The sequence below is a fragment of the Bos mutus genome, chromosome 18, assembly GCF_027580195.1.
Source record: "Bos mutus isolate GX-2022 chromosome 18, NWIPB_WYAK_1.1, whole genome shotgun sequence".
NCBI classification, from domain to species: Eukaryota; Metazoa; Chordata; class Mammalia; order Artiodactyla; family Bovidae; genus Bos; species Bos mutus.
This window is the reverse complement of record NC_091634.1, coordinates 14,072,284-14,094,950: the sequence shown is the minus strand read 5'-3', so window position 1 is coordinate 14,094,950 and position 22,667 is coordinate 14,072,284. Positions and strand designations below refer to the sequence as shown.

The 22,667-nt window shown below is 52.4% G+C and overlaps 3 protein-coding genes across 11 annotated transcripts in view; 1 reads left to right on the top strand and 2 right to left on the bottom strand.

Annotated features, from left to right (window-relative positions):
- Positions 1-133: 133 nt before the first annotated feature.
- Positions 134-9,292, bottom strand: SARS2 (seryl-tRNA synthetase 2, mitochondrial). Its single transcript, XM_005890543.2, has 16 exons — positions 8,872-9,292; positions 6,502-6,597; positions 5,705-5,734; positions 5,026-5,166; positions 4,890-4,944; positions 4,551-4,614; positions 4,203-4,308; positions 3,418-3,465; positions 2,849-2,957; positions 2,540-2,585; positions 2,363-2,450; positions 2,173-2,282; positions 1,069-1,162; positions 874-966; positions 696-761; positions 134-596 (listed from the first exon to the last, which is right to left on the bottom strand). The coding sequence occupies exons 1-16, from the start codon at positions 9,136-9,138 to the stop codon at positions 453-455; spliced, it is 1,557 nt and encodes a 518-aa protein (XP_005890605.1). The 5' UTR covers positions 9,139-9,292; the 3' UTR covers positions 134-452.
- On the top strand, positions 9,256-11,404 carry MRPS12 (mitochondrial ribosomal protein S12). Of its 4 annotated transcripts, none has more exons than XM_005890544.3 (3): positions 9,256-9,391; positions 9,890-9,957; positions 10,603-11,404. In XM_005890544.3, exons 2-3 carry the CDS (start codon positions 9,909-9,911, stop codon positions 10,971-10,973), a joined length of 420 nt encoding a protein of 139 aa, XP_005890606.2. In that variant the 5' UTR covers positions 9,256-9,391; positions 9,890-9,908; the 3' UTR covers positions 10,974-11,404. The 4 variants fall into 4 exon arrangements, with proteins under 4 accessions (XP_005890606.2, XP_014332115.2, XP_014332114.2 ...); XM_014476629.2 differs by having other exon boundaries at positions 9,342-9,461; XM_014476628.2 differs by having other exon boundaries at positions 9,361-9,445.
- Positions 11,405-12,257: 853 nt separating this feature from the next.
- Positions 12,258-22,667, bottom strand: part of LOC102285597 (F-box only protein 17) — a 31,814-nt gene continuing 21,404 nt past the window's right edge. For 3 of the 6 annotated variants that reach the window (XM_070387749.1, XM_070387744.1, XM_070387745.1), the window contains exons 4-8: positions 18,244-18,355; positions 17,785-17,841; positions 16,302-16,397; positions 15,637-15,772; positions 12,258-13,571 (exon numbers count right to left, since the gene is read on the bottom strand). In XM_070387749.1, the coding sequence (XP_070243850.1) occupies positions 13,428-13,571; positions 15,637-15,772; positions 16,302-16,397; positions 17,785-17,841; positions 18,244-18,355 (545 nt within the window). In that variant the 3' untranslated portion in view covers positions 12,258-13,427. The remainder of the gene's footprint in view (positions 13,572-15,636; positions 15,773-16,301; positions 16,398-17,784; positions 17,842-18,243; positions 18,356-22,667) is intronic. The other 3 variants (XM_070387750.1, XM_070387747.1, XM_070387748.1) reach the window with 2 other exon arrangements.

The following is a 22,667-nucleotide window of genomic DNA, read 5'->3' as shown; positions in this document are numbered from 1 at the left end:
TTCTGGCATGGTCCCTGCAGCCACAGACCCCTGGATGGTTCAGCACCTCTGAGAAACTGGCCAGCATCCTGGCAAGTCGGCCAGGCCACCTCCCTCACTCACAGACCCACACAAGCCTTTGTTCTGACCATTTATTAGGGAACCTTCTCTTAATCACTGAGGGTGGGAAGAAGGAAGGAGGCATGGAGGCCTCCTCTCCCTCTCCTCTGCCCTCCCCCAGACCTCCAAGTCCCCTTGGAGGAACCACTGCTTCTCACTGCAGGCTGGGACCCCCAATGACAACAGGGTCTCTGACTGATCCCCAGGAACCCTGGAGTCCAGAGGCCCAGGTGGGGAGTGGACATGAAGAAGGTAGATGTCGGGACAGACTCAGGACACCAGGTCCCAGGGGCCCAGGGACCCCTAAGCTCCAGGAAGTGGTGACAACCCTACTGGCCAACAAGGATGAGTCCTCAGCTCGAGGCAGGCTGGCCCGGGAGCCTGGGCTTCTGGGGCTGGTTGGGGCCGATGTACTGGAGAGGCACGTGGGTGGGGGTGGTGATCCGATCGGTGCCGAGGTAGGGCTGGAGGGCAGGGGGCACGAGCACTGAGCCGTCCTGGGGAGAGAGCAGGCCTCAGGCGGCTGCCCAGCCGGCCTTCCAGCCTCCGGCCCCCGCCTCCCACCATGGGATCCTCCCGCCGCCCCCGCCCCTCACCTTCTGCTGATAGCTCTCCAGGAGGGCGATGAGGAGACGAGGGACAGCACAGCCCGTGGCATTCACCTGAGAGGAGGGGACACTCAGATCCAGGCTCCAGTGGGCCCAGGGGAGGGGCTGCAGTGGTGGGTCTCCGGCGTGGGGGTGCAGGGCAGGGCGGGCAAGGGTGTGGGCTCACCGTGTGTGCGAACTGCAGCTCCCCGGCCTCGGTCTGGAACATGATGTGTAGACGGCGGCTCTGGAAGTCCGTGCAGTTGGAAGCACTGGTGACCTGGGCGTGGGGGTTGGGGTGGGCTGAGACGATGGGCTGTGGGGAGCAGTGAGGGGGGGTCCTCTTTCCCACCCTGAGGGCCCCGCTGGACAGGGGGCTCACCTCACCGAACCGGCCTCGCCCTGGCATCCAGGCCTCAATGTCGAACTTGCGGTAGGCGGGCAGGCCCAGCTCCTGTGTGGGCATGTCCAGGACTCTGCAGCCCCGGAGAAAGACAGGGCAAAGGGCAGTGGGTGAGAGGTGGGGGTGGGGTGCAGTGGGAGGTGATGGAAGGGTAGGAAGCCCCAAAAGAGGGAAACGGAGGTAATAAAGAGATGACGGTGGCAAAGGGGACAAGATGGCCAAGACACCGGGCTGTTTGTTCACCAGGGCTCTTCTTCCTTCTATAGATAGCAACAGCACCCCCAGATTTCTGTAATGGGTCACTCAGAAAAAAGTCCACCCTCCTCAGCCTCTCCTGAAAATGTGTGACTGACAGGGTGAGCGAGGCGGTGGGGCTCGCGCCGTCCGGTCACCCCCTTAGAGGGAAGGGGTGTGCCCTCTCCCCAACCTCCCCTTCCCACTGGAAGGTAAAAAGCCGTCCTGGGGCTTCCCTGGTGGCTCAGTGGTTAAGAATCCACCTGCCAATGCAGGGAACATGGCTTCGGTCTCTGATCCAGGAAGATCTCACATGCTGTGGAGCAGCAGAGCACACGCGCCGCAACTACTGAGCCTGCGCTCTGGAGCCCGGGAGCTGCTACCACTGAACCCTCGCATTTCAACTATGGAAGCCTGAGCTTCCAGAGCCCATGCTCCACGAGAGAAGTCACTGCAAGGAGAAGCCCGCACACGGCCACTGGACAGCAGCTCCCGCTCACTGCGACTGGAGAAAAGCCCGCACAGCAGTGAAGAGCCAGCACCGCCAATAACAACAATAAGTAAACAAAACAGTATCTTAAAAAGCCATCTTGGACCAGGCAGATGAGACAGCACGCTAGGGTCGGGGAGTCACAGGAGGGAAGGGAGCTTGTCTTGACACTGGACTTGATAGATAGACATCCTATATACAATCCTAACACGGGCAAAAGGGGGCAGGGGAGAAAAGGCGGTGAGGGTTTTCAAGATGGGGGAGCACCCAGCCAGCCTTTCCCTCCTCCCCAACCCCTCACCCTCTGTCCCCGACCCCAGACCCCACCATCCATCTCAGCCCCTGGCCCCTCCCCGCACCGGAAGTGCAAGCCCAGCTCTGTCAAGATCTCCATCTGAAGGGACAGGAACTCCTCCAGCAGCTCTGAGCTCTGCTCCAGCCCGGGGCCTGTCACCCCAAACATCTCCACCTGGGGCAGGGTGAGGGGCACAGGAGTCAGGAGGCACTAGGCTGTTGGGGTGTCCCCGCCACAGTCCTAGCTATGCCAACCTTGGTGAAGTGGTGTACTCGATACAGCCCCCACGGCTCCTTCCCCGTGTCTGTTTCCGCCCGGTAGCAGGTACTGGAACAAACCATCCTGGCGGGGGGTGGGGTGGGTAAGTGGGGTCAGGGAGAGGACAGGGGATGTCACAGGTGGGGACAAGTTCTACAGGAACAAGGCATCACCTGATTGGCAGGTCCCTGAAGGCCACGGAGTGGTCCATGAAGTAGCCTGGGAGGAGAAGGGGACAGAAGGGGTCAGCCAGGGCCACCATCCATCCATCCACAGGAAACCTTTGTGGGAATTAGAAAAGGTGTCCCTTCTGGCAGACACAACCTCATGTCAGGACACGTGGCTGAACAACCTACACAACTGTACGCATAGGCCCTGGGCGTGCAGCCATCACCCCCGGGATGCTCCTGGCTGCCCCTTCCCTCCCGCGCCGAGGACCTGAGGGGCTCTCGCCCTGCTCTGGCCCCCAGGTGCACTCTCACCTGCAAGTCCTACCTCCGCTGTCCCGGCCAGGTTGAGGTCTTCAAAGCGGGAGGGGTCGATGTTGTAAATTTGGGATGGTTTGGCATTTGGTGTCATCCCACAGCCTTCCTGGGGAGGAGGCCAGAGGACAGGTAACCTCGGGGGGCCCCATTCTGTCATCATATCCCCTGCTCCTCCCCTGGAAGGAAGGGAAGCACCCTGCATGCATGTGCGTGCTCAGTCACTCAGCCATGCTGACTCCTTTGACCCCATGGACTGCCGCCCGCCAGGCTCCTCTGTCCACGGAATTTTCCAGGCAAGAAGACTGGAGGGAGTTGCCATTTCCTCCTCCAGGGGATTATCCTGACCCAGGGATCAAACCCACAGCTCCTGCATTGGCAGGCAGATTCTTTACCACTGAGCCGCCTGGGAAGCCCCAGATTCACCCTGAGTTCCCTATTATGACGCGACCCCTTCAACCCAACCCCAGGGCAGTTTCTTCAGTGGAGACAGGCTGGTCTTGCTGCCTGGGGCCCCCATAACATGGCCTGACACATGGCTGGGCATGGGGAACGGAGTCCTCACTTACAAACACAACTCCTCGGAGAAGGTCTGGCACCGTCATGGGGGTGAAGCCCTGGGAAGGGGTAGGGAAGGGGTGAGGAGCACAGCCAGGACCCCCACCAGACCCCAAGCTCAGGCCTGAAGAACGGACACTGCAGAGGGGACTAACAGCTCCCCCGTGTCACTCTGAAGCCCATTCCACTGGAGAGGACACTGAGGCAGGCCCGAGCAGTGGGCATGGAGCTGGCCCTGGGGTGCTGGGGCCCTGTCACTGAGGCCTCCCGATGTCCTCACTCAGGTTACCATACAGGGCAGTGGAGGTGTAGTTCTCCGTACAGATGTGACTGTGTCCCCCACCAGTGAACACCCTCTGTGACTCCCAGTGCCCTCAGGACAGTCCGGGTCCCTCACTGTGACCAGCGTCCCATTGGTCGCTGCATGACCAGCCCTCAGCCCTTGCCGACCCCCCCAGTTTCAGCAGACACTGTTCTTTCCCCAACACTCGCTGTCCACTGCAGGCAGGCAGTGAGGGCCAATGGTGACAGGTGCAGGCTCTCGGGCGAGCCCCACACGTGAGCCAGAGGTCCTGGACAGTTCCTCCCTCTCCAGGCCTCAATTTCTCCATCTCTAAAGGGGACAGTAACAGCACGCTCCTCTTAACGCTGCCCTAAGAATGAAGTATGCCAATGATACACATAAGCTCTGAAAACAGTGACTGGAGTAGAGGCACCCCCTCCTCTCCACCTTGAGCCTTTGGAGCTCAGCGTCGATGCCACCCCCTCCAGGCAGCCCTCCCATCCTGGCCCATACCCGGTGGATGAGCTTGTTGAGTGTGAAGTTGACCAGGCCGTGCTGCAGGAGGGCCCCAGCCCCGCGCAGGTAATAGGAGCGGTGGCCAGACACATGGGACAGGCGCCTGGGAGACAGATGGGCAGACAGGTGGGGGCCTGTAGGCCGGGGCTGGTGGGGGAAGAAGGGGGACTCTAGCACTCCGGGGCAGAGGCCCAGCTGCCAGGCGGGAGGCCGGTCATCAAACATTCATGCCGGGCGAGGCCCTGGTGGTTCCACATCCCATGCTGAGCCCAGTGAAGTGGAGCCGGCAGCCAGCTGCTGGGGTGGGGGGTTGCTGAATGGCAGGGTCTGGGAGGGGGGGCTCACTTCTGACGGATGATGTCGAGTTTCTCGGCTATTTCCAGGTGGCCCCGGGGTTGGAAGGAGAAAGCTGTATATGGATGAAAAGCAATGGGGTAAGAGGAGAAGAGACAGGGAACAGGGGATAGAGAGAAAGAGGATTAGAGAGACAGTGGGGGAAGAGGGAGGGAGAGAAAAGGAGAGAGAGGGGAGGAGAAAGAGCCAGACACACACACACACACACAGGAACACACACACACGAGACAGTGTGAGAAAGCCCAGGGCTCTACAGGCTCCGGCCACAGTCCCAGACCCCAGGAGCCCCCGCCCTCAGCCTGGGGTCCCCCAGCCTGGGCTATGGCCTACCTGGCTTGTCTCCAACCACATGGAGCACGCGGGCCTGGCTTTCGTCCCCGACAGGCTGTGGGAAACAGTGGGTGTCAGAGGGAAGGTGGCGCCGGACAGGGCCCTGGCCTCCCCTGCCGCCCGGCGAGGTGCTCACCACGTCTGGGTGGGTCTGGTTGGGCAGCCTCAGCGCCCGCAGGTAGAACTGCTCTTCGAGCTGGGCCTCCTTGGGGTAGAGGAGTGTGAGCTGCTTCCGGATCTCCCGGCCACGTGCCCGCAGACTCTGATATTGGGGGTCCTGGGAACGGGACACGTGGGGTCAGCCCAGGAGAGGGTGGGGTCCTGGCTAGGATAACCTCTGTGGTGGACTTTGTTGCTTCTTCTTCAGGCTCAACATCCTGAATTTCCTTTCAGGAACCTCCCCTCACCACCTCGTGGCACGTCCACAAGGACATGCCTCTGGCTTGGCCTACTAGAACATTCCATTGCTTGGCCAAAGTGATTGGCTTAAAGACAGGCACGTGATCCAAGACAAACTCATGACAATCAGCCCCAGGGCTTTGTCTGGAAGTATCAAGAAAATGGTCCTCTTTGCACCAGACCTTGTCTTCCGTGCCCTCAAGGGGAGAAAGCTGAACCAAATATGGAGGAGCCAGGAGCTGGATCCAGCTGTACCTGAAGCCAGGATTTTTATGAATCAACACAGCCTGTTGTTATTTTTCTTACTCTTACTTGAGTTACGTTTTCCATCACATACAATGGAGACTGTATGACTGATAATGGTTATCTGTGCTGCCCACCCCGATCAGGGACAGGATATCAACTCTCTGTAGTACCTGCTGCACTTGACTGTTGTCCTGGTTTACCTGGTAGAAAAGAGATGAGGAGGTGATTAGAGTGATGGAGTTGGGGATGAGGGGGAGGGGAAAGAGGGGTGAAAGGGTAGGGCTAGGGGATCTGAATTCCTTGCTCTGCCAGTGCCTGGCTGGACCCTCCTCCACCCTGTACCTCAGTTTCTCTATTAGTAAAACTGGGAGGAGGCAAGATAACATAACAGCAATCACACCCTGTAGCTCAGTTTAGTGCTGCCTCATGTCTAGCCATGGGCAGAGGACTCTCAGATGATCCTTTTTCTTCATAACCCCCACTATAAGGTTCGTATCAATGTGATTCCCATTTTGTTGATGAGAAAACTGAGACTCGGAATGGTAAAGTCTATGAGCATGCACATGGAGGCCTGACACCAATGGTCTTTGATGCTCGGAAACTTCTGTGTTCCTGAGCACCAGGGAATGCAGCAGAACTGGGTCTGAAAGTTGGGTGCCAACCAGAGTGTGCTCTTGGGCAAATCTCTTCCCCTCTCCAAGCCTTGGTATCCTGGTCTGTGAAATGGGCTGAGGGCAGGAGCTCCCCAGTCAGGCTGTTGCATGGTGTCCCCCAGATGATGAGCTAGGGACTTCCCTGGTGGTCCAGTGGTTAAGAATCAGCCCCAGGGATGCCTGGGCCCTGGACGGTTGTGGTGTGAGACGATGAATGTCCATATCCTTCAAACTCCTGAAACTGGGTTTCCCGTTACCTGTAGCCAGAGGCATCTTGCTGCCAGCCCCACACCTGCTCAGGACCCCGTGCTCACCACCAGGGCCCGCACTGCCTCTGTCACAGCCTCCTTCTCCTCCTCCAGGCTCCGGATCTGTTCCCGCAGCTGCCTCAGCTCCTGCCATGTCGAGATCTGGGATAAAATATACATAGAATTTTGCACATTAACTGTTTTTTAAGTGTACATTTCAGTGGCATTAAATACATTTATATTGTGCTAGCATCACAACTACCCATCTCCGGAACCACTGAACCTTCCCAAACTGAAACTGTACCCATTAGACATTCCTGCACCTGCCAACTACCATTCTATATTCCGTCTCTGTGGATTTGACTGAGACAAATCCAGAAGCCTCACAGAACTGGAATCACACAGTGCTTGCCCTTTTGCGACTGGCTTACTTCACCTAGCATAACGAATTTAAGATAAATCCATTTTGCAGTATGGGCTTCCCAGGTGGCTCAGTGCTAAAGAATCCACCTGCCAATGCAGGAGACACAGGGGTCGGGAAGATCCCCTGGAGGAGGAAATGGCAACCCACTCTAGTGTTCTTGCTGGAAAATCTCATGGACGGAGGAGGCTGGCAGGCTACAGTCCATGGAGTTGCAAAGAGGCAGACATGACTGATCAGCTGAGCACTCACATTGTAGCATGTGTCGGAATTTCCTTCCTTTTTAAGGCTGAATGTTATTCCATTGCAAGTATTTACCACATTTTCTTACAAGATTCTTTTTGATGTGGACCATTTTTAAAGTCTTTATTGTACTGGTCACAGTATTGCTTCTGTTTCACGTTTTGGTTTTTGGCCTCAGTGCTCGTGGGGTCTTAGGTTCCTGGCCAGGGATCGAACCTGCATCCCCTGCTTTGGACCATGAAGTCTTAACCACTGGATTACCAGGCAAGTCCCTACCACATTTTCTCTATCCATTCATTGATTAGTGGACACTTGGGTTACTTCCACCTTTTGGCCACTGTGAATAATGCTGCTATAAACACGAACATACAGGTAGGTATCTGTTTGAGTCCCTGCTTTTCTTTTTTTTTTTTTGGGGGGGGGTATGTACTCAGAAGTGGGATTGCTGGATTACATAGTAATTCTATGTTTAATTTTTTGAGGAACTGCCATATGTTTGTTTCTTTTTAAATTAGCTTCTCTGAGCCTTAGTTTCCCCTCTGTTAAAATTGTGGATATAATGGCACCCGTCTCATAGGGTTGCTGTGAAACTTAAAGGGGACTCATCTGCATAAAGCACTTATACTAGATTGGATGTATGGGTGGCGGGGGGCGGTCCAAGAGAGGGCTGGGAGGATTTGGGGTCCCCATCACCCCCAGCATTTCAACAGGGTCTAGAAATATGGCAATTCCAGTCCTAGCTCACCAGCATGTAGTATTATGTATGTGCTGGCCTTATGAGTAGTAGCACAGTATGAATGTGTGTGTTAGTTGCTTAGTCGTGTCCAACTCTTTGCGATGCTATGGACTGTAGCCCACCAGGCTCTTCTGCCCTTCTCCAGGGAATCTTCCCGACCTAGGGATCAAGCCTGGGTCTCCTGCATTACAGGCAGATTCTTTACCGTCTGAACCACCAGGGAAGCCCAATAATATGATTATTAATATTCACTGCCTTATTCTCAACATCAGGTACAGAACATACGCACTCCCTAAATATGTTCAAAAACACATTTGTTCATAAAATAACACTACTTAACTGCCTGATCGGAGAAGGCAATGGCACTCCTCTCCAGTAGTCTTGCCTGGAAAATCCCATGGACGGAGGAGCCTGGTAGGCTGCAGTCCATGGGGTCGCTAAGAGTCGGACACGACTGAGCGACCTCACTTTCACTTTCATGCATTGGAGAAGGAAATGGCAACTCACTCGAGTGCTCTTGCCTGGAGAATCCCAGGGACGGGGGAGCCTGGTGGGCTTCCGTCTATGGGGTCACACAGAGTCGGACACGACTGAAGCGACTTACCAGTAGCAGCAGCAACTGCCTGATACTTGTGGGGTAAGTGCATAACTCTTCCTCTCACTCCCCAAAGGCAAGGGTCTCCCCTTACCCACTGATTCATATCTCTGTTCCCCGTTTTCCTTTGTGGCTTTACCATAAGCCTGGCAAGAGGTCTGAGCACAAAGGACGCGGGAAGACAGTAAGTTCCCAGCACGCTTTATGGACTAGGAGCATCATGCCTATATGGACAGTAGGGCCTTAGCACTCCGTGGTATCTGACACGTACCTAGGTGCCAGGCACAACACATTGGCTAAACTGGGAAGGAATTAAAATTCTTGCGATCAGAACGCCCCCTGCGGGACAGAATCTTGTAAGCCCATTTCGTCCGTAAAGCGAACAGCCAATAGGCAAAGCGGACCGGCCCCGCGGTGGTTGGGCCGCGCAAGCGCACTCACGATGCCGGGCAGATCCTTAGACCGCAACTCCCCCTTGCGGAGATCCAGCGCGCGCGCGGCATCTTCCGGGTATGCGCACAGTGATTCCATATCCAGCAGAGGGAGCGCGCTGTAGCCCTCACGCGCGTGTTCGTACAGGAGGTTCCGGTCCTGTCTCTCCGTAGCGAAACTTCTCTTGAAGCTCTGGTTACAGACACAGCCTCCTCGAAGCCGCAGGCCCCGACCAGCTACTAGAGGACCCAAGCGCCGCACCATGGACGCAGCCATCTTGGAAGGCGGACAAGGAGTCACGCACCCCCCTCGTCCCGCCCACTACTCATTTAGACCAATTACAAAGCTGCTGTTCTGCTCGAGACTAGCCAATCAGACCCTGGGAGGGGTGAAGCCCTTCTATGCCTCAAAAAAACACAATTCAATGAGAACAGTTGCCCGAGATTGACACTATCGTTGTCCAATCGTTCTCTGTTCCCCGCAGATCGAGCTAGAGATCGGTTTCGGCGTGTCGGCGGACCGGGCTAGGGTCGGTAAAGTCTACAGAGCTCGAGTTCTCCAAACCTCCGGGGTCTCCCCTCAGGTTCCCGTTTTATTCTGTATGTGAGCAGAGACTGTTGGCTCCCCGAGAGCTTATTCAGTGCAAGCCTAAACTTACGGAGGGACTTTCTCTTAGCAGCGTTAGGGGTTGCGGTTATACGGTAGAGGAAATTGCTTAGATTTGACCGGAAGGCTAAATAGGGAGGGTGGGGGAGAATTGGGGCTTCCATTGTGGCTCAGCTGGTAAAGAATCCGCCTGCAGTGTGGGGCACCTGGGTTCGATCTTTGGGTTTGGAAGATCCCCTGGAGAAGGGAAAGGCTGCCCACTCCAGTATTCTGGCGTGGAGAATTCCATGACCTGTATAGTCCATGGGGTCACAAAGAGTCGGACACGACTGAGTGACTTTCATTTCACTAAATAGGGAGAGTTGGGGAGAATTTGGACCCTACCCCAATGAAGGCCACTTTATCTTATCGCCTTATACAGGGACTCTGCAGGCGGTGGGATGTCTTGGTCCGGCCTTCTCCGTGGCCTTAGCATGTCCCTAAATTATGGTAAGTGGGGGGCTTGGGGTTCCTCTGGGTGGGAATTTGGCTCTTCATCGGACTGAGATGGAGCCATAGGGAGGCTCTGAGCAGGGGAGGAATGTATCTGACCCAGTGTCCACAGGGTACCTCTGGCTGCATGTGGGGAGCAGACAGTAGAAATAGGGAGACCTGGGAGGAGGAGGACAGGAGAGTCCAGTGAGAATCAAGGGTAGACAGGACCAGGGTGGATGCTGTGGAGGAGGAAGGGGATTCCGATCAGTTGTGAAGTCTCAGTTGACAGAATCTGCTCATGGGGATGGAAGTGGGGTGACAGGGGGAGTGACACGGCCCAGAGACCAGCCTCCCGTCCACCTCATAGGGTGGCTGTGGGGCGGTGTGTGTTAATGTAGATACGAGGCATAGAACAGTACAGGACACAGTGGAAACCTGTAAGTTAATTCTTACGAAATGCTTAAAAAAGAACCCGACACATGGTGATTGCTCCATAAATGTTATTAATATTACTCTCAGCCATGAGTACCCCCAGCCATAAACAAATATAGCCCTGGGAAGTACTTGGAACGGTGCCTCAAACAAAAGAGCGAGTGGCTGATGCTGTTATCTGTTCGCTGGGATAATAATCTCTCTTCCGCCCTCCTGGTGTCTCTCCAGGCCTAGCCCTGGCCCCCCGGCCTTGGGGCACGCGTCCCATGGCCACCCTGAACCAGCTACACCGTCGGGGCCCCCCGAAGTTTCCGCCTTCGAAACCAGGCCCGACGGAGGGCCGGCCACAGCTGAAGGGCGTGGTCCTGCGCACCTTTATCCGCAAGCCCAAGAAGCCCAACTCAGCCAACCGCAAGTGTTGCCGCGTGAGGCTCAGCACTGGCCGGGAGGCCGTCTGCTTCATCCCTGGAGAGGGCCACAACCTGCAGGAGCACCACGTGGTCCTCGTACAGGGCGGCCGCACGCAGGACCTGCCGGGTGTCAAGCTCAAGGTCGTGCGCGGCAAGTACGACTGTGGCCACGTGCAGAAGAAGAAGTGACTGTGGGGACCCGGTGGGTGGATCATCACGCAGAACTTTCTTTCCCTTGGTGCACCTGCAGTGCCCTGAGGAAGCAAGTCCAGCTCTAGAAGTAGCTGGTCTGGGTTCAAAGCCCAGCCCAGTGGACCCTTAACCCATAGGGGTCCTGGGCGCCCCTCTCCCAACACCGTTGGCTTCCATGCTGGCTCCAACAACCTCTTCTGCTGGGACAAGACTCTGTACTGCCATCTTCTGGGGAGGGGTTGCAATAAAGACCCCAGCCCCCAAGGTTTGTGACCTGAACCCTCTTGTGTGGTATTCACCCTCTTTGTGGTCTTGGCAACTGGACATCCCCCCGGCCTCAATTTCCTTCACCAGAAAAAAAATAACTCCGCTCACAGTATCCCCTCTGTTGGATTTGGTGACGATTAAACCAGATGCTTTTACGTGTATGATAGCACGTGCAGTGACTGCTGTTACAAGCTTTGGAATCAGGTGGGCAGCGCTGAGGTCCAGTTCCCCTTCCTTCAGGCCAAGGGCCTGGACATGAAAGCCCTCCTGTCAAGCTTCCTCATCTGAAAAGTGCCAGTAATTGTAACATTGGCAGCAAAAGGGTGTTGCTGGGATTGGTTGGCGTGCATGGCTCTGCTCAGACACACACACCTGTGTTCAAATCCTACCTCCTCTGCCTCTTCCTTGCTCTGTGACTGTGGGTATATTTGTTCCCCACTCTGGCTCCATTTCCATGGCACTGAGAGTGATGCGGACCTCACCCAATCACGTGCTTGGCCAGGTTAGAGTTTTTTTTCTCTCTTTTTTGGCCACACTGCGCTGCATGTGGGATCTTAATTCTTCTACCAAGGATTGAACTCTCTCCCCTTGGACTGGAAGTGCAGCGTCTTGCCCACTGGACCACTGGGGAAGTCCCGTGGTTTTAAGATTTGGGAGCTGAGCATATATCATTGGGCTCTGGAGCCCAACGTCTGGTTCAAGTCTGGCTTCCCCTACTTCCTGGCCAGGTGACCCTGGGCAGGCCTTTTAAACTCTGAACCTGTTTCCTTCTGGACCAAATGGCAGTGACAATGGGGTACCTCCCTGAGAACTGCTGGGAGAACAGCTGAGAACTGGCAGGGGAGCTGTTGGCTGAGTCCTGGTGACCTATCTGTGTTCTTGAAACTCACCCACTTCTTGCATGGCACTTAGCACCCCTGAGGTTCTCACTATTGGAAATAACCCACATGGCCTTTTAGGGTCAGAGCTGGGGGCAGACAAGCACATCAGTTACAGATAAAATCCCCCATCAGCTCACACTCTGCACCAATTTTTTATTAAGCTGGCTTGTCAGCTGCACTCAGCTAGGGAAATTGGGAGACATCAGGGGAGCGTTGCTCCCGGAGTCCTTCTCCAAGTGGGCTCAGGTGTGGAGAAAAGGAGGCTGTCGTCTTGGCAGAAGGAGGGGCTGCCCGACACAGGGCCAGGAGGTGGGGGTAGAGGATACAGTTTGGGGGTCAGTGCAGACTGGGCGTTAGGAATTCTGAAAGAAATGGCACCTGTATGGCTCAGAGGAGAGGAGCTGTTGGGTGTGGTGCTGGAGGAGCTTGCATGGGCCCCACTACCGAGTCCCAGAGATTACCGCAAACGAGAGGATGGGTTCCCTTTGAGGCCCCTGTTGGTCCCCCCGAGGACAACTCTGCTCCCTGCCAGCAATTGCCTTAACCCCAAAATATGCTGACAAGAGTCCTTGTCCAGGATTGTTAGCAGCATTCCTCTATTTTTAACCTGGGTTTGGCCTTTGCTTTTTGACTCAGTGGGTTCGATCCCTGGGTTGGGAAGATCCTCTGGAGAAGGGAAAGGCAATCCACTCCAGTATTCTTACCTGGAGAATCCTATGGATGGAGAAGCCTGGTGGGCTACAGTCCATGGGGTCACAAAGACTTGGACACGACTGAGCAACTAACACATCAACTGATGGGATTTCCCTGGTGGCTCTGTCACTAAAGAATCCACCTGCCAGTGCAGGAGATGTGGGTTTGATCCCTGGGTCAGGAAGATGGCCTGGAGAAGGAAATGGCAATCCACTCCAGTATTCTTGCCTGGGAAATCCCATAGACAGAGGAGCCTGGTGGGCTACAGTCCAAGGGGTCACAAGAATTGGACACGACTTGGTGACTAAACCAGCATCAACTGATCAGCACACATGTGAGAAAGAAATTTACAAGTACAGTACAGGTCTCTGAGTTACTCTTTGACACTGCCCTGGGGGAGCAAGTGACCAGCCCGGTTGGATCCCTGGTTTCTTGGTTGAAGCAGCAGCAAGTGGGGTTCACTGGAAGAGTGCCAGGAACAGGCCACACAGGACCTCCCCCGACCCTTCCACAGGCATCCTCTGGCTCCTGGCTGCAAAAGCCGCCCTTGATTGACGTTAGTGTCCGGCAGATGGCAGTCTGTCCTGGAAGGCTGGGTCAGGCTGGTTAGCTAGGACAGGCGGATCCTGACCCTCACACTGGAGTGGGTCACAAGGGTGCCGTAGTGCCCCACCCAGGAACGCGTGTCTCTTCCATACTGCTCAAAAGACACGTAGCGGATACCCTTGCCAAAGTTGGTAAAGACGTGGGAGACCTGCGTAGGGAAGGAGAGGGAGGGAGTGAGGCTCCAGGGGCTCCTCTTCCTCCGCCTCCTTGACATATCGTCTCCATCACCTGACCCTGCTCCAGGCACTGGGGATATCGCAATGAAGAAAGCAGCCCAAAGAGCTCATCCTGGGACTTCCTTCTAGTCCAGTGGTTGAGAATCTGCCTGCCAAGGCAGAGGACATAGGTTCGAGCCCAGGTCCGGGAAGATCCCACATGCCCTGGAGCAACTAAGCCCGTGTGCTGCTGCTGCTGAACCCACAAACCCTAAAGCCTGTGCTCTGCAGCAAAAGAAGCCACCGCTGTGAGAAGTCTATGCACTGTAACTGGAGAGTAACCCCCGCTTGCTGTAACTAGAGAACAGCCTTCATGCAGCAATGAAGACCCATTGCTGCCAAAAATAAATAAATCTTTTCCTGGTGAAGCTGAGAGTCTAGATTCTGACGCTGAAGACAGAGGGGGGGAAAGGGTGGAGGAAATTCTGCAAGTGGGTGGGGTTGTAATATGAGTAAGCAAGGGCTGCGCTGAGATGACATTTGAGCAGAGACCTAGTGGAGGTGGGGATCTGGAGGAAGAGTGGTCCAGACAGAGGAACAGTGCAAAAGCCCTGAGGTGGCCGCGTGCCGCAAGCAGAGTGAGAGAAGTAGGAAAGGGTGTCAAGGAGGCAGTGGGCAGAGCACGTGGGGCATTTGAGATGGGCCCCAGAAGAACTTCGGCTTCTGGCTTTTAATTTTTTGAGGCTATGCCACTGGGCTTGTGGGATCTTAGTTCCCCCACAAGGGATGGAACTTCCGCCTCCTGTAGTGGAAGCAGAGTCTTAACCACAGGGAAGTCCCTTGCTTCTGGCTTTTTTGGTAATTTTTTAAATTGAGCTGAAATTCAAATTCACCTAACATACCATTTAAGACTACAATTCAGTGTATTTTTTTTTTTTTTTTGCACATTTGTAATATTATGCAACCATCAGCACTATCTAAATCTAGAACATTTCATCACCCTAGGAAAAAACCTCAAATCCATTAGCTGTCATTTCCAATTCCTCCCTCCCTCTGTCCTCTGGCAACCACTAATCTATCTGCTTTTTGTCTCTATGTTGTTCAGTCACTAAGTCATGTCTGACTCTTTGCAACCCAATGGATTGCAGCATGTCAGGCTTTCCTGTCCTTAACTATCTCCTGGAGTTCGTTGAACTCATGTCCATTGACTTGGTGATGCCATCCAACCCTCTCATCCTTTGTCACCCCTTTCTCCTCCTGCCCTCAGTCTTTTCCAGCATCAGTCTTTTCCAGTGAGTTGGCTCTTTGCATGTGTCTCTAGGGCTTTGCTTATTCTGGAAATTTCATATAAATGTTATCATACAATATGTGGCCTCTTTCATTTAGCACAATGTTTTCATGGGTCACCCATGTTGAGGTGTGAATCTGTACTTCACTCCTTTTTATAACTGCATGATAGGATATTGGTTTTTGTTCTGAGATGTAGCCGTGGGACGGTTACAGGCAGGTGAAATCTGTGGTCTGATTTTTTTTTTTTATTCACTTTTTAATAGCTTTCTAGATGCTGAGTCTGTGTGTTGGGTTGGGATTGGAGGGAGAAGATCAGGAATTGAACCAGAAGACCAAAGGTTACTTTGATAAGTGAGGTATGATGACCGTGACAGCTTAGGCTCAGGAGCCACTGTGGCTTTGAATCAAGCCCTGCATGCTTTAGGGTGAGTTTGGGTGTCACTTCCGTCCCTTAGTTTTCCCAACTCTAGAATGGGGAAGGAGCAAGGATTTTGGTTCACCACTGTATTCCAAGCAACTACAGCAGTGCCCAGTACACAGTAGGTGCTCAATAAATGTCTATTGAATAACTAGGTCATTGTGCTAATGAAATAAATTAATGGGTAAAACTTTTGGACAGGCCTATAATAAGGGCTTAATAATTGTTAGCTGTTGTTATTATAGATACAGATGGTGGTGCTGAGAGCTGAGAACCGAATTTGAGCAGGGTGAGAAGTGGATGTGCCCCTGGACAGGTCAAGGGTGGTGTGGAAGGCGGTCTGGACCCACCTGTCGGCAGCCTCTTTCAGTCCACTGAAGGACTGGGTTGGGTGAGGCCGAGAACTTGACCACTTCATTTTCATACACGTCCAGGAGGCGGACCCGAAGCCGGTAGATGCAGCCGCAGTTCTCCCGGGCACCCCACCTGCCAGGTGGTGGTGAGCCTTCACGTCTCCGCTACCCACTTAGGTCTCTGGCCTCCAGGAACTTTGATGATGCCAGGCCTGGGAACCTAGGGGGAGGAGCCTAGGTGCCCCTGAGGGGGAGCCAAAGCCTGGAGGAGGAGCCTGGGTGTTCCTGGGGTGGGGCCAGAGCTTGGGGCAGGAGCCTGGGTGTTCCAGGGTGGAGCCAAAACTTGGGGGAGGAGCCTGGGTGTTCTTGAAGTGGGGCCAGAGTCTGGGGGAGGAGTCTGAGTGTTCTTGGGGTGGAGCCAGAGCTGGGGGAGGAGCCTGGATGTTCCTAGGGTGGAGCCAGAGCCTGGGCTCGCTAAAGGTCCGTCCCTGCCTGGCTCTGCTACTATGAGAGCAGAGCTTCCCTTCTTTCAGCCTCACTATGAAGGGGACACAGTAGCAGTGCCAGCCCATGGGAGTGACAGGGTGTGAAATGAGCCCCTTCTGTAGACCTACCACCTCCACCGGGGTGGCGGTGCGGGCAGGTTGCCACTCTTCACTCACCAGTCGGCCACACAGATCTCGATTTGGGCGCTGTCGAGCAGCTCCTGCCACACCCCTTCCATCACCAAGTCCACAAGCTGCCTCTTAAAGCACCATCTAGGAAGAGGGGGATAATGCGGGGTGGAGGGCCAAGAGTTCCATCATTCAAATCACAGCCCAGAAATCACCTCCTCCTGGAAGCCTCCCCTGACTATCCTGTCTGAAGCGGCCCCTTAGGGCTGCTCTACCAGACAAGACGTATAATGGGCTGTGGGCATCCCTGTTGGCCTCTCAGATTCCCCTCCATCATTCACTCCGCTGTGGCACCAGGAGGCTGGACCGTATGCAGGCTTGCCCCTTATATTTGTGGGGACCAGAACATGAAAGCAAATAGAGGCACACCATAGTAGACATCTGAGCGAGAGTTCTGAGGTCTCCTCACGATCCAAGAGGCCCCCCGTCTAAGATTGTGTTGCCTGTATGGAAGGGTCTCCCTTCCCCTCTACTTCCTGTTGGGTCAGTCAGTGGGAAGCTTTAGCAGCAGATAGAAGGGAGAAGGCCATGGCACCCCACTCCAGTACTTATGCCTGGAAAATCTCATGGCTGGAGAAGCCTGGTAGGCTGCAGTGCATGGGGTCACTAGAGTCGGACAAGACTGAGCGATTTCACTTTCACTTTTCACTTTCATGCATTGGAGAAGGAAATGGCAACCCACTCCAGTGTTCTTGCCTGGAGAATCCCAGGGACGGGGAAGCCTGGTGGGCCGCCGTCTATGGGGTCGAAAAGAGTCGGACACGACTGAAGTGACTTAGCAGCAGCAGCAGAAGGGAGAAGAGAGTGGAATCAGGGTATTTATCCTCCTGGCTCCCTCCCAAGGGATCATAGTGGGGCTTTGTGTCTCTCCAAGAAAGGACCCTCTCCACAGTGCCCTCTCCTCCCAGCTTTCTCTGTCATCATGTTTCAATAACTGTTTTCTCCCTTACCCCTGCCAGGCCTAGGGGTAATAACGTCCCTTCCCCCTAGCCTAGGGTCCTGCAGTATCTCTTGTGTTCTGCCTGTACCTTTGTAAATAGTCCTTCTTGAATTTCAATGTGCCATAATAATAGAAATAGTGATTTATCATGAGAACTGATAAACTGACCTGAACAGAGTGCTCAAGGACACACCTAGCTATGTATGGGAACTTCATAAATGATGGAGGTGGCGCTGACATTCCATGGTGAAAGGAAGGATTCTTTAGTACATGGTGTTGGGAAAACTGGCTCAGTATATAGAGGGAAAAACAAAAAACTGTATCCTTACCGAACATCACATTCAAAGGTGGATTAAAGATCTAAATGTAAAAGATAAAACTATGAGGTTACTAGAAAAGAGCAGAAGTGAACACTGTTAGGATCTAAGGGGAGGGAAGGATTTTTTAAACAAAATTTCAAAAACAAATTCTAAAGCAAAAAGATGAATTTGATCATATGAAAATAACAAAGAATACCATGGACACACTTACTTCATATGGTAGAGTGGGAGATTTCTGTAAAGTCCAGGATGGACAAACAACTGACATCTAGAATATATAGGAATTCTTGTATATCAACGAGAATAAGACATCAACCTTAATAAAAATATGAACAGGCAGGGACTTCCCTGGTGGTCCAGTGGCTAAGACTCCATGCTCCCAGTGCAGGGGGCCTGGGTTCCATCCCTGGTCAGGGAACTAGATCCCACATGCTGCAACTGAGAGTTTGTATGCCGCAACTAAGACCTGATGCAGCCAAATAAATAAAGTAAGTGGTAAAAATAGGAACAGGTAACTGACAAAAGAGGGAATTCAAAAGGCTGACAATTATTAGTCGAATGACTGAGTACATGCATGTGGGAAGGAGAGTGTGAACGTGGGTGAGGGTGAGGATGAGGACCGTAGGGTAGGGTTCCCCCTCCCTCGCCCCAGTGATCAAGGGCCACTCACTCGAACGAAGTCACGAAGCAGGTCTGGGAAGGAGCGCCCGGCATCATTATGAGGTTCTTTTCCACGGCCCAGCCATTCCCGCCGTGCTCCACCTCCCAGCCTCTGAAGCCCTCTGTGGGATATAATAGGGTTAAACACGGGGGATTCGCGCTCCAGCTTGCCCAGGAGAGAGCCCACCACTACCTAATGTGCTCGGTCCACCGGCCCCTCCCTCCCAGCAGGCAGTCTTTGTGGACCCACCCCCCGACCGCCTCACTCAGCTCGGTGCATCCACTCAGCTTCTTCTCAGCCTCCCTGGGCCCAGTCCCCTGCCCTGCCTCTCTTAAATCTCTTGAACCACTGGACTTTAATTCTGGCCCCGCCCGCCCGGGGTGCTACCTCTGGGATCCTCCAGCCTTGACCCCGCCCATTTACTCAGTTCCCCTTCCCACAGCCTCTCAAAAAGGCCTGATAGTTCTATGCAAGCTCCGCCCCTTGTCAGAGCCCAGTCGGTTTCTCCCCAGCCCTCCCCTGACCCCTCACCCTTTAACTACTGCCCACTGAGTTGAGGGGACTTCCCCAGTGGTCCAGTGGCAAACAGCCTCTTCCAACAACACAAGAGAAGACTCTACACATGGACATCACCAGATGGTCAATACCGAAATCAGATTGATTATATTCTTTGCAGCGGAAGATGAAGAAGCTTTTGACAATCAGCAAAAACAAGACCTGGAGCTGACTGTAACTCAGATCATCAGCTCCTTATTGCAAAATTGAAGAAAGTAGGGAAAACCACTAGACCATGCAGGCACGACCTAAATCAAATCCCTTATGATTATACAGTGGAGGTGATGAATAGATTCAAAGGATTAGATCTGGTAGACAGATAACTATGAACGGAGGTTTGTAATGTACAGGAGGCAGTGACCATAACCATCCCAAAGAAAAAGAAATGCAAGAAGGCAAAGTGGTTGTCTGAGCTGAGAGAAGACGAGAAGCGAAACGCAAAGGAGAAAGGGAAAGATACCCATTTGAATGCAGAGTACCAAAGAACCGCAAGGCTTCAGCAATATGTGAACCGTGAACTTCCAGATGTTCAAGCTGGTTTTAGAAAAGGCAGAGCAACCAGAGATCAAATTGCCAACATCCGCTGGACCATGGAAAAAGCAAGAGAGTTCCAGAAAAACATTTCTGCTTCATTGACTATGGCAAAGCCTTTGACTGTGTGGATCACAATAAACTGTGGAGAATTCTTCAAGAGATGGGAATACCAGACCACCTGACCTGCCTCTTGAGAAACCTATATGCAGGTCAGGAAGCAACAGTTAGAACTGGACATGGAACAACAGACTGGTTCCAAATAGGAAAAAGAGTACGTCAAGGCTGTATATTGTCACCCTGCTTATTTAACTTCTATGCAGAGTACATCATGAGAAATGCTGGGCTGGAAGAAGCACAAGCTGGAATCAAGATTGCCGGGAGAAATATCAATAACCTCAGATATACAGATGACACCACCCTTATGGCATAAAGTGAAGAGGAACTAAAAAGCCTCTTGATGAAAGTGAAAGAGGAGAGTGAAAATGTTGGCTTAAAGCTCAACATTCAGAAAACAAAGATCACGGCATCTGGTCCCATCACTTCATGGGAAATAGATGGGGAAATAGTGGAAACAGTGTCAGACTTTATTTTTGGGGGCTCCAAAATCACTGCAGATGGTGACTGCAGCCATGAAATTAAAAGACGCTTACTCCTTGAAAGGAAAGTTATGACCAACCTAGATAGCACATTCAAAAGCAGAGATATTACTTTGCCAAGAAAGGTTCGTCTAGTCAAGGCTATGGTTTTTCCAGTGGTCATGTATGGATGTGAGAGTTGGACTGTGAAGAAAGCTGAGCGTCGAAGAATTGATGCTTTTGAACTGTGGTGTTGGAGAAGTCTCTTGAGAGTCCCTTGGACTGCAAGGAGATCCAACCAGTCCATTCTAAAGGTGATCAGCCCTGGGTGTTCTTTGGAAGGAATGATGCTAAAGCTGAAACTCCAGTACTTTGGCCACCTTATGCGAAGAGTTGACTTACTGGAAAAGACTGTGATGCTGGGAGGGATTGGGGGCAGGAGGAGAAGGGGATGACAGAGGATGAGATGGCTGGATGGCATCACCGACTCGATGGACATAAGTCTGAGTGAACTCCAGGAGTTGGTGATGGACAGGGAGGCCTGGTGTGCTGCGATTCATGGGGTCACAAAGAGTCAGACACGACTGAGCAACTGAACTGAACTGAACTGAAAGAACAGCAAGGAGAGGAAAGAAAGCCTTTTTAAGTGAATGATGCAAAGAAATAGAGGAAAACAATAGAATGGGAAAGACTAGAGATCTCTTCAAGAAATTTGGATACCAAGGGCACATTTCATTCAAGGGATGGGACAGAAACCATAAGGGACTAATTGAAGCAAAAGAGATTAAAAGGAGGTGGCAAGAATACACAGAAGAACTATACAAATAAAGGTCTTAATGACTGGGAAAACCACAATGGTGTGGTCACTCAGAGCCAGATATCTGGAGTGTGAAGTCAAGTGGGCCTTAGAAAGCATTACTATGAACAAAGCTAGTGGAGGTGATGGAATTCTAGCTGAGCTATTTCAAATCCTAAAAGATGATGCTGTTAAAATGCTGCACTCATTATGCCAGCAAATTTGGAAAACTCGGTAGTGGCCACAGGACTGGAAAAGATCAGTTTTCATTCCAATCCCAAAGAAGAGCATTGCCAAAGTTAATGTTCAAACTACCGCACAATCCAATCAACTCACAAGCTATCAAGGTAATGCTCAAAATCCCTCAAGCTAGGCTTCGACAGTATGTAAACCAAAATCTTTCAGATATACAAGCTGGATTTAGAAAAGACAGAGGAACCAGAGATCAAATTGCCAACATCCAGTAGATCATAAAAAAAGCAAGGGAATTCCAGAAAAACATCTACTTCCGCTTCATTGACTACACTAAAGCCTTTAACTGTGTGGATCACAACAAACTGTGGAAATTATAAAAAGATGGGAATACCAGACCACTTTACCTGCCTCCTGAGAAACCTGTACGCAGGTCAAGAAGCAACAGTTAGAACCAGACATGAAACAACAGACTGGTTCAAAACTGGGAAAAGAGTACATCAAGGCTATATATTTTCACCCTGCTTACTTAACTTCTATACAGAGTACATCATGTAAAATGCCGGGTTGGATGAATCACAAGCTGGAATCAAGATTTCTGGGAGAAATATCAACAACCTCTGATATGCAGATGATACCACTCTAATGGCAAAAAGCAAAGAAGAACTAAAGAGCCCCTTGATGAAAGTGAAACAGGAGGTGAATAAGCTGGCTTAAAACTCAATATTAAAAAAACTAAGATCATGGCATCCAGTCCCATCACTTCATGGCAAATAGATGGGGAAAAGCGGAAACAGTGGCAGATTTTATTTTCTTGGGCTCCAAAATCACCATGGATAGTGACTGTAGCCAGGAAATTAAAAGACGCTTGCTCCTTGGAAGAAAAGCTATGTGTATTAAAAAGCAGAGATATCACTTTTCTGACAAAGGTCTGTATAGTCAAAGACTATAGCTTGTATAGTCAAAGCTATGGTTTTTCCAGTAATCACGTATGGATGTGAGAGTTGGATCATAAAGAAGGCTGAGTGCTGAAGATTTCATGTTTTCGAATTGTGGTGCTGAAGAAGACTCTTGAGAGTCCCTTGGACTGCAAAATCAAACCAGTCAATCCTAAAGGAAATCAACCCTGAATATTCATTGGAAGGACTGATGCTGAAGCTCCAATACTTCGGCCACCTAATGGGAAGACCCGACTCATTGGGAAAAACCCTGATGCTGGGAAAGCTTGAGGGCAGGAGGAGAAGGGGACGACAGTGGATGAGATGGTTGGATAGCGTCACCGACTCAATGGATGAGTTTGAGGAAATTCCAGGAGATGGTGAAGGACAGGGAAGCCTGGCGTGCTGCAGTCCACGGGGTCACAATGAGTTGGACATGATTTAGTGACTGAACAACTGAGTCTACAGTTCCAGCAGAGCGTCACCTCTGCCACAGCTCCGCCCCTTGGCGCCTCCTCCTCTGTCTTGCCAAACAATTTGTACTCCCTCCATTGAAGCTCCAATTCTTTGGCCACCTGATGCCAAAGCCGATGCATTGGAAAAGACCCTGATGCTGGGAAAGATTGAAGGTAGGAGGACAAGGGCACGACGTAAGACGAGATGTTTGGATGGCATCACTGACTCAATGGACATGAGTTTGAGCAAGCTCCGGAGATGATGAAGGACAGGGAGGCCTGGCGTCCTGCAGTCCATGGGACCGCAAACAGTTGGACACGAGCGAGCAACTGAACAACACTGCCCACAGTCCCTGGCTCCTCCCACTCAGTCTGTACCTTCCCAGCT

What these genes read in the sequence shown, in the direction of transcription:
- SARS2 (XM_005890543.2), bottom strand. Translation starts at nt 9,138, where the DNA reads ATGGCTGCGTCCATGGTGCGGCGCTTGGGTCCTCTAGTAGCTGGTCGG. An exon ending in TTCTCCGAGGAGTTGTGTTT is followed by an intron (nt 2,958 to 3,417) that starts GTAAGTGAGGAC and finishes CCTCCTCCCCAG; the next exon opens with GAAGGCTGTGGGATGACACC. An exon ending in TTCAGGGACCTGCCAATCAG is followed by an intron (nt 2,451 to 2,539) that starts GTGATGCCTTGT and finishes ACCCCCCGCCAG; the next exon opens with GATGGTTTGTTCCAGTACCT.
- MRPS12 (XM_070387753.1), top strand. An exon ending in TAGCATGTCCCTAAATTATG is followed by an intron (nt 9,958 to 10,602) that starts GTAAGTGGGGGG and finishes GTGTCTCTCCAG; the next exon opens with GCCTAGCCCTGGCCCCCCGG.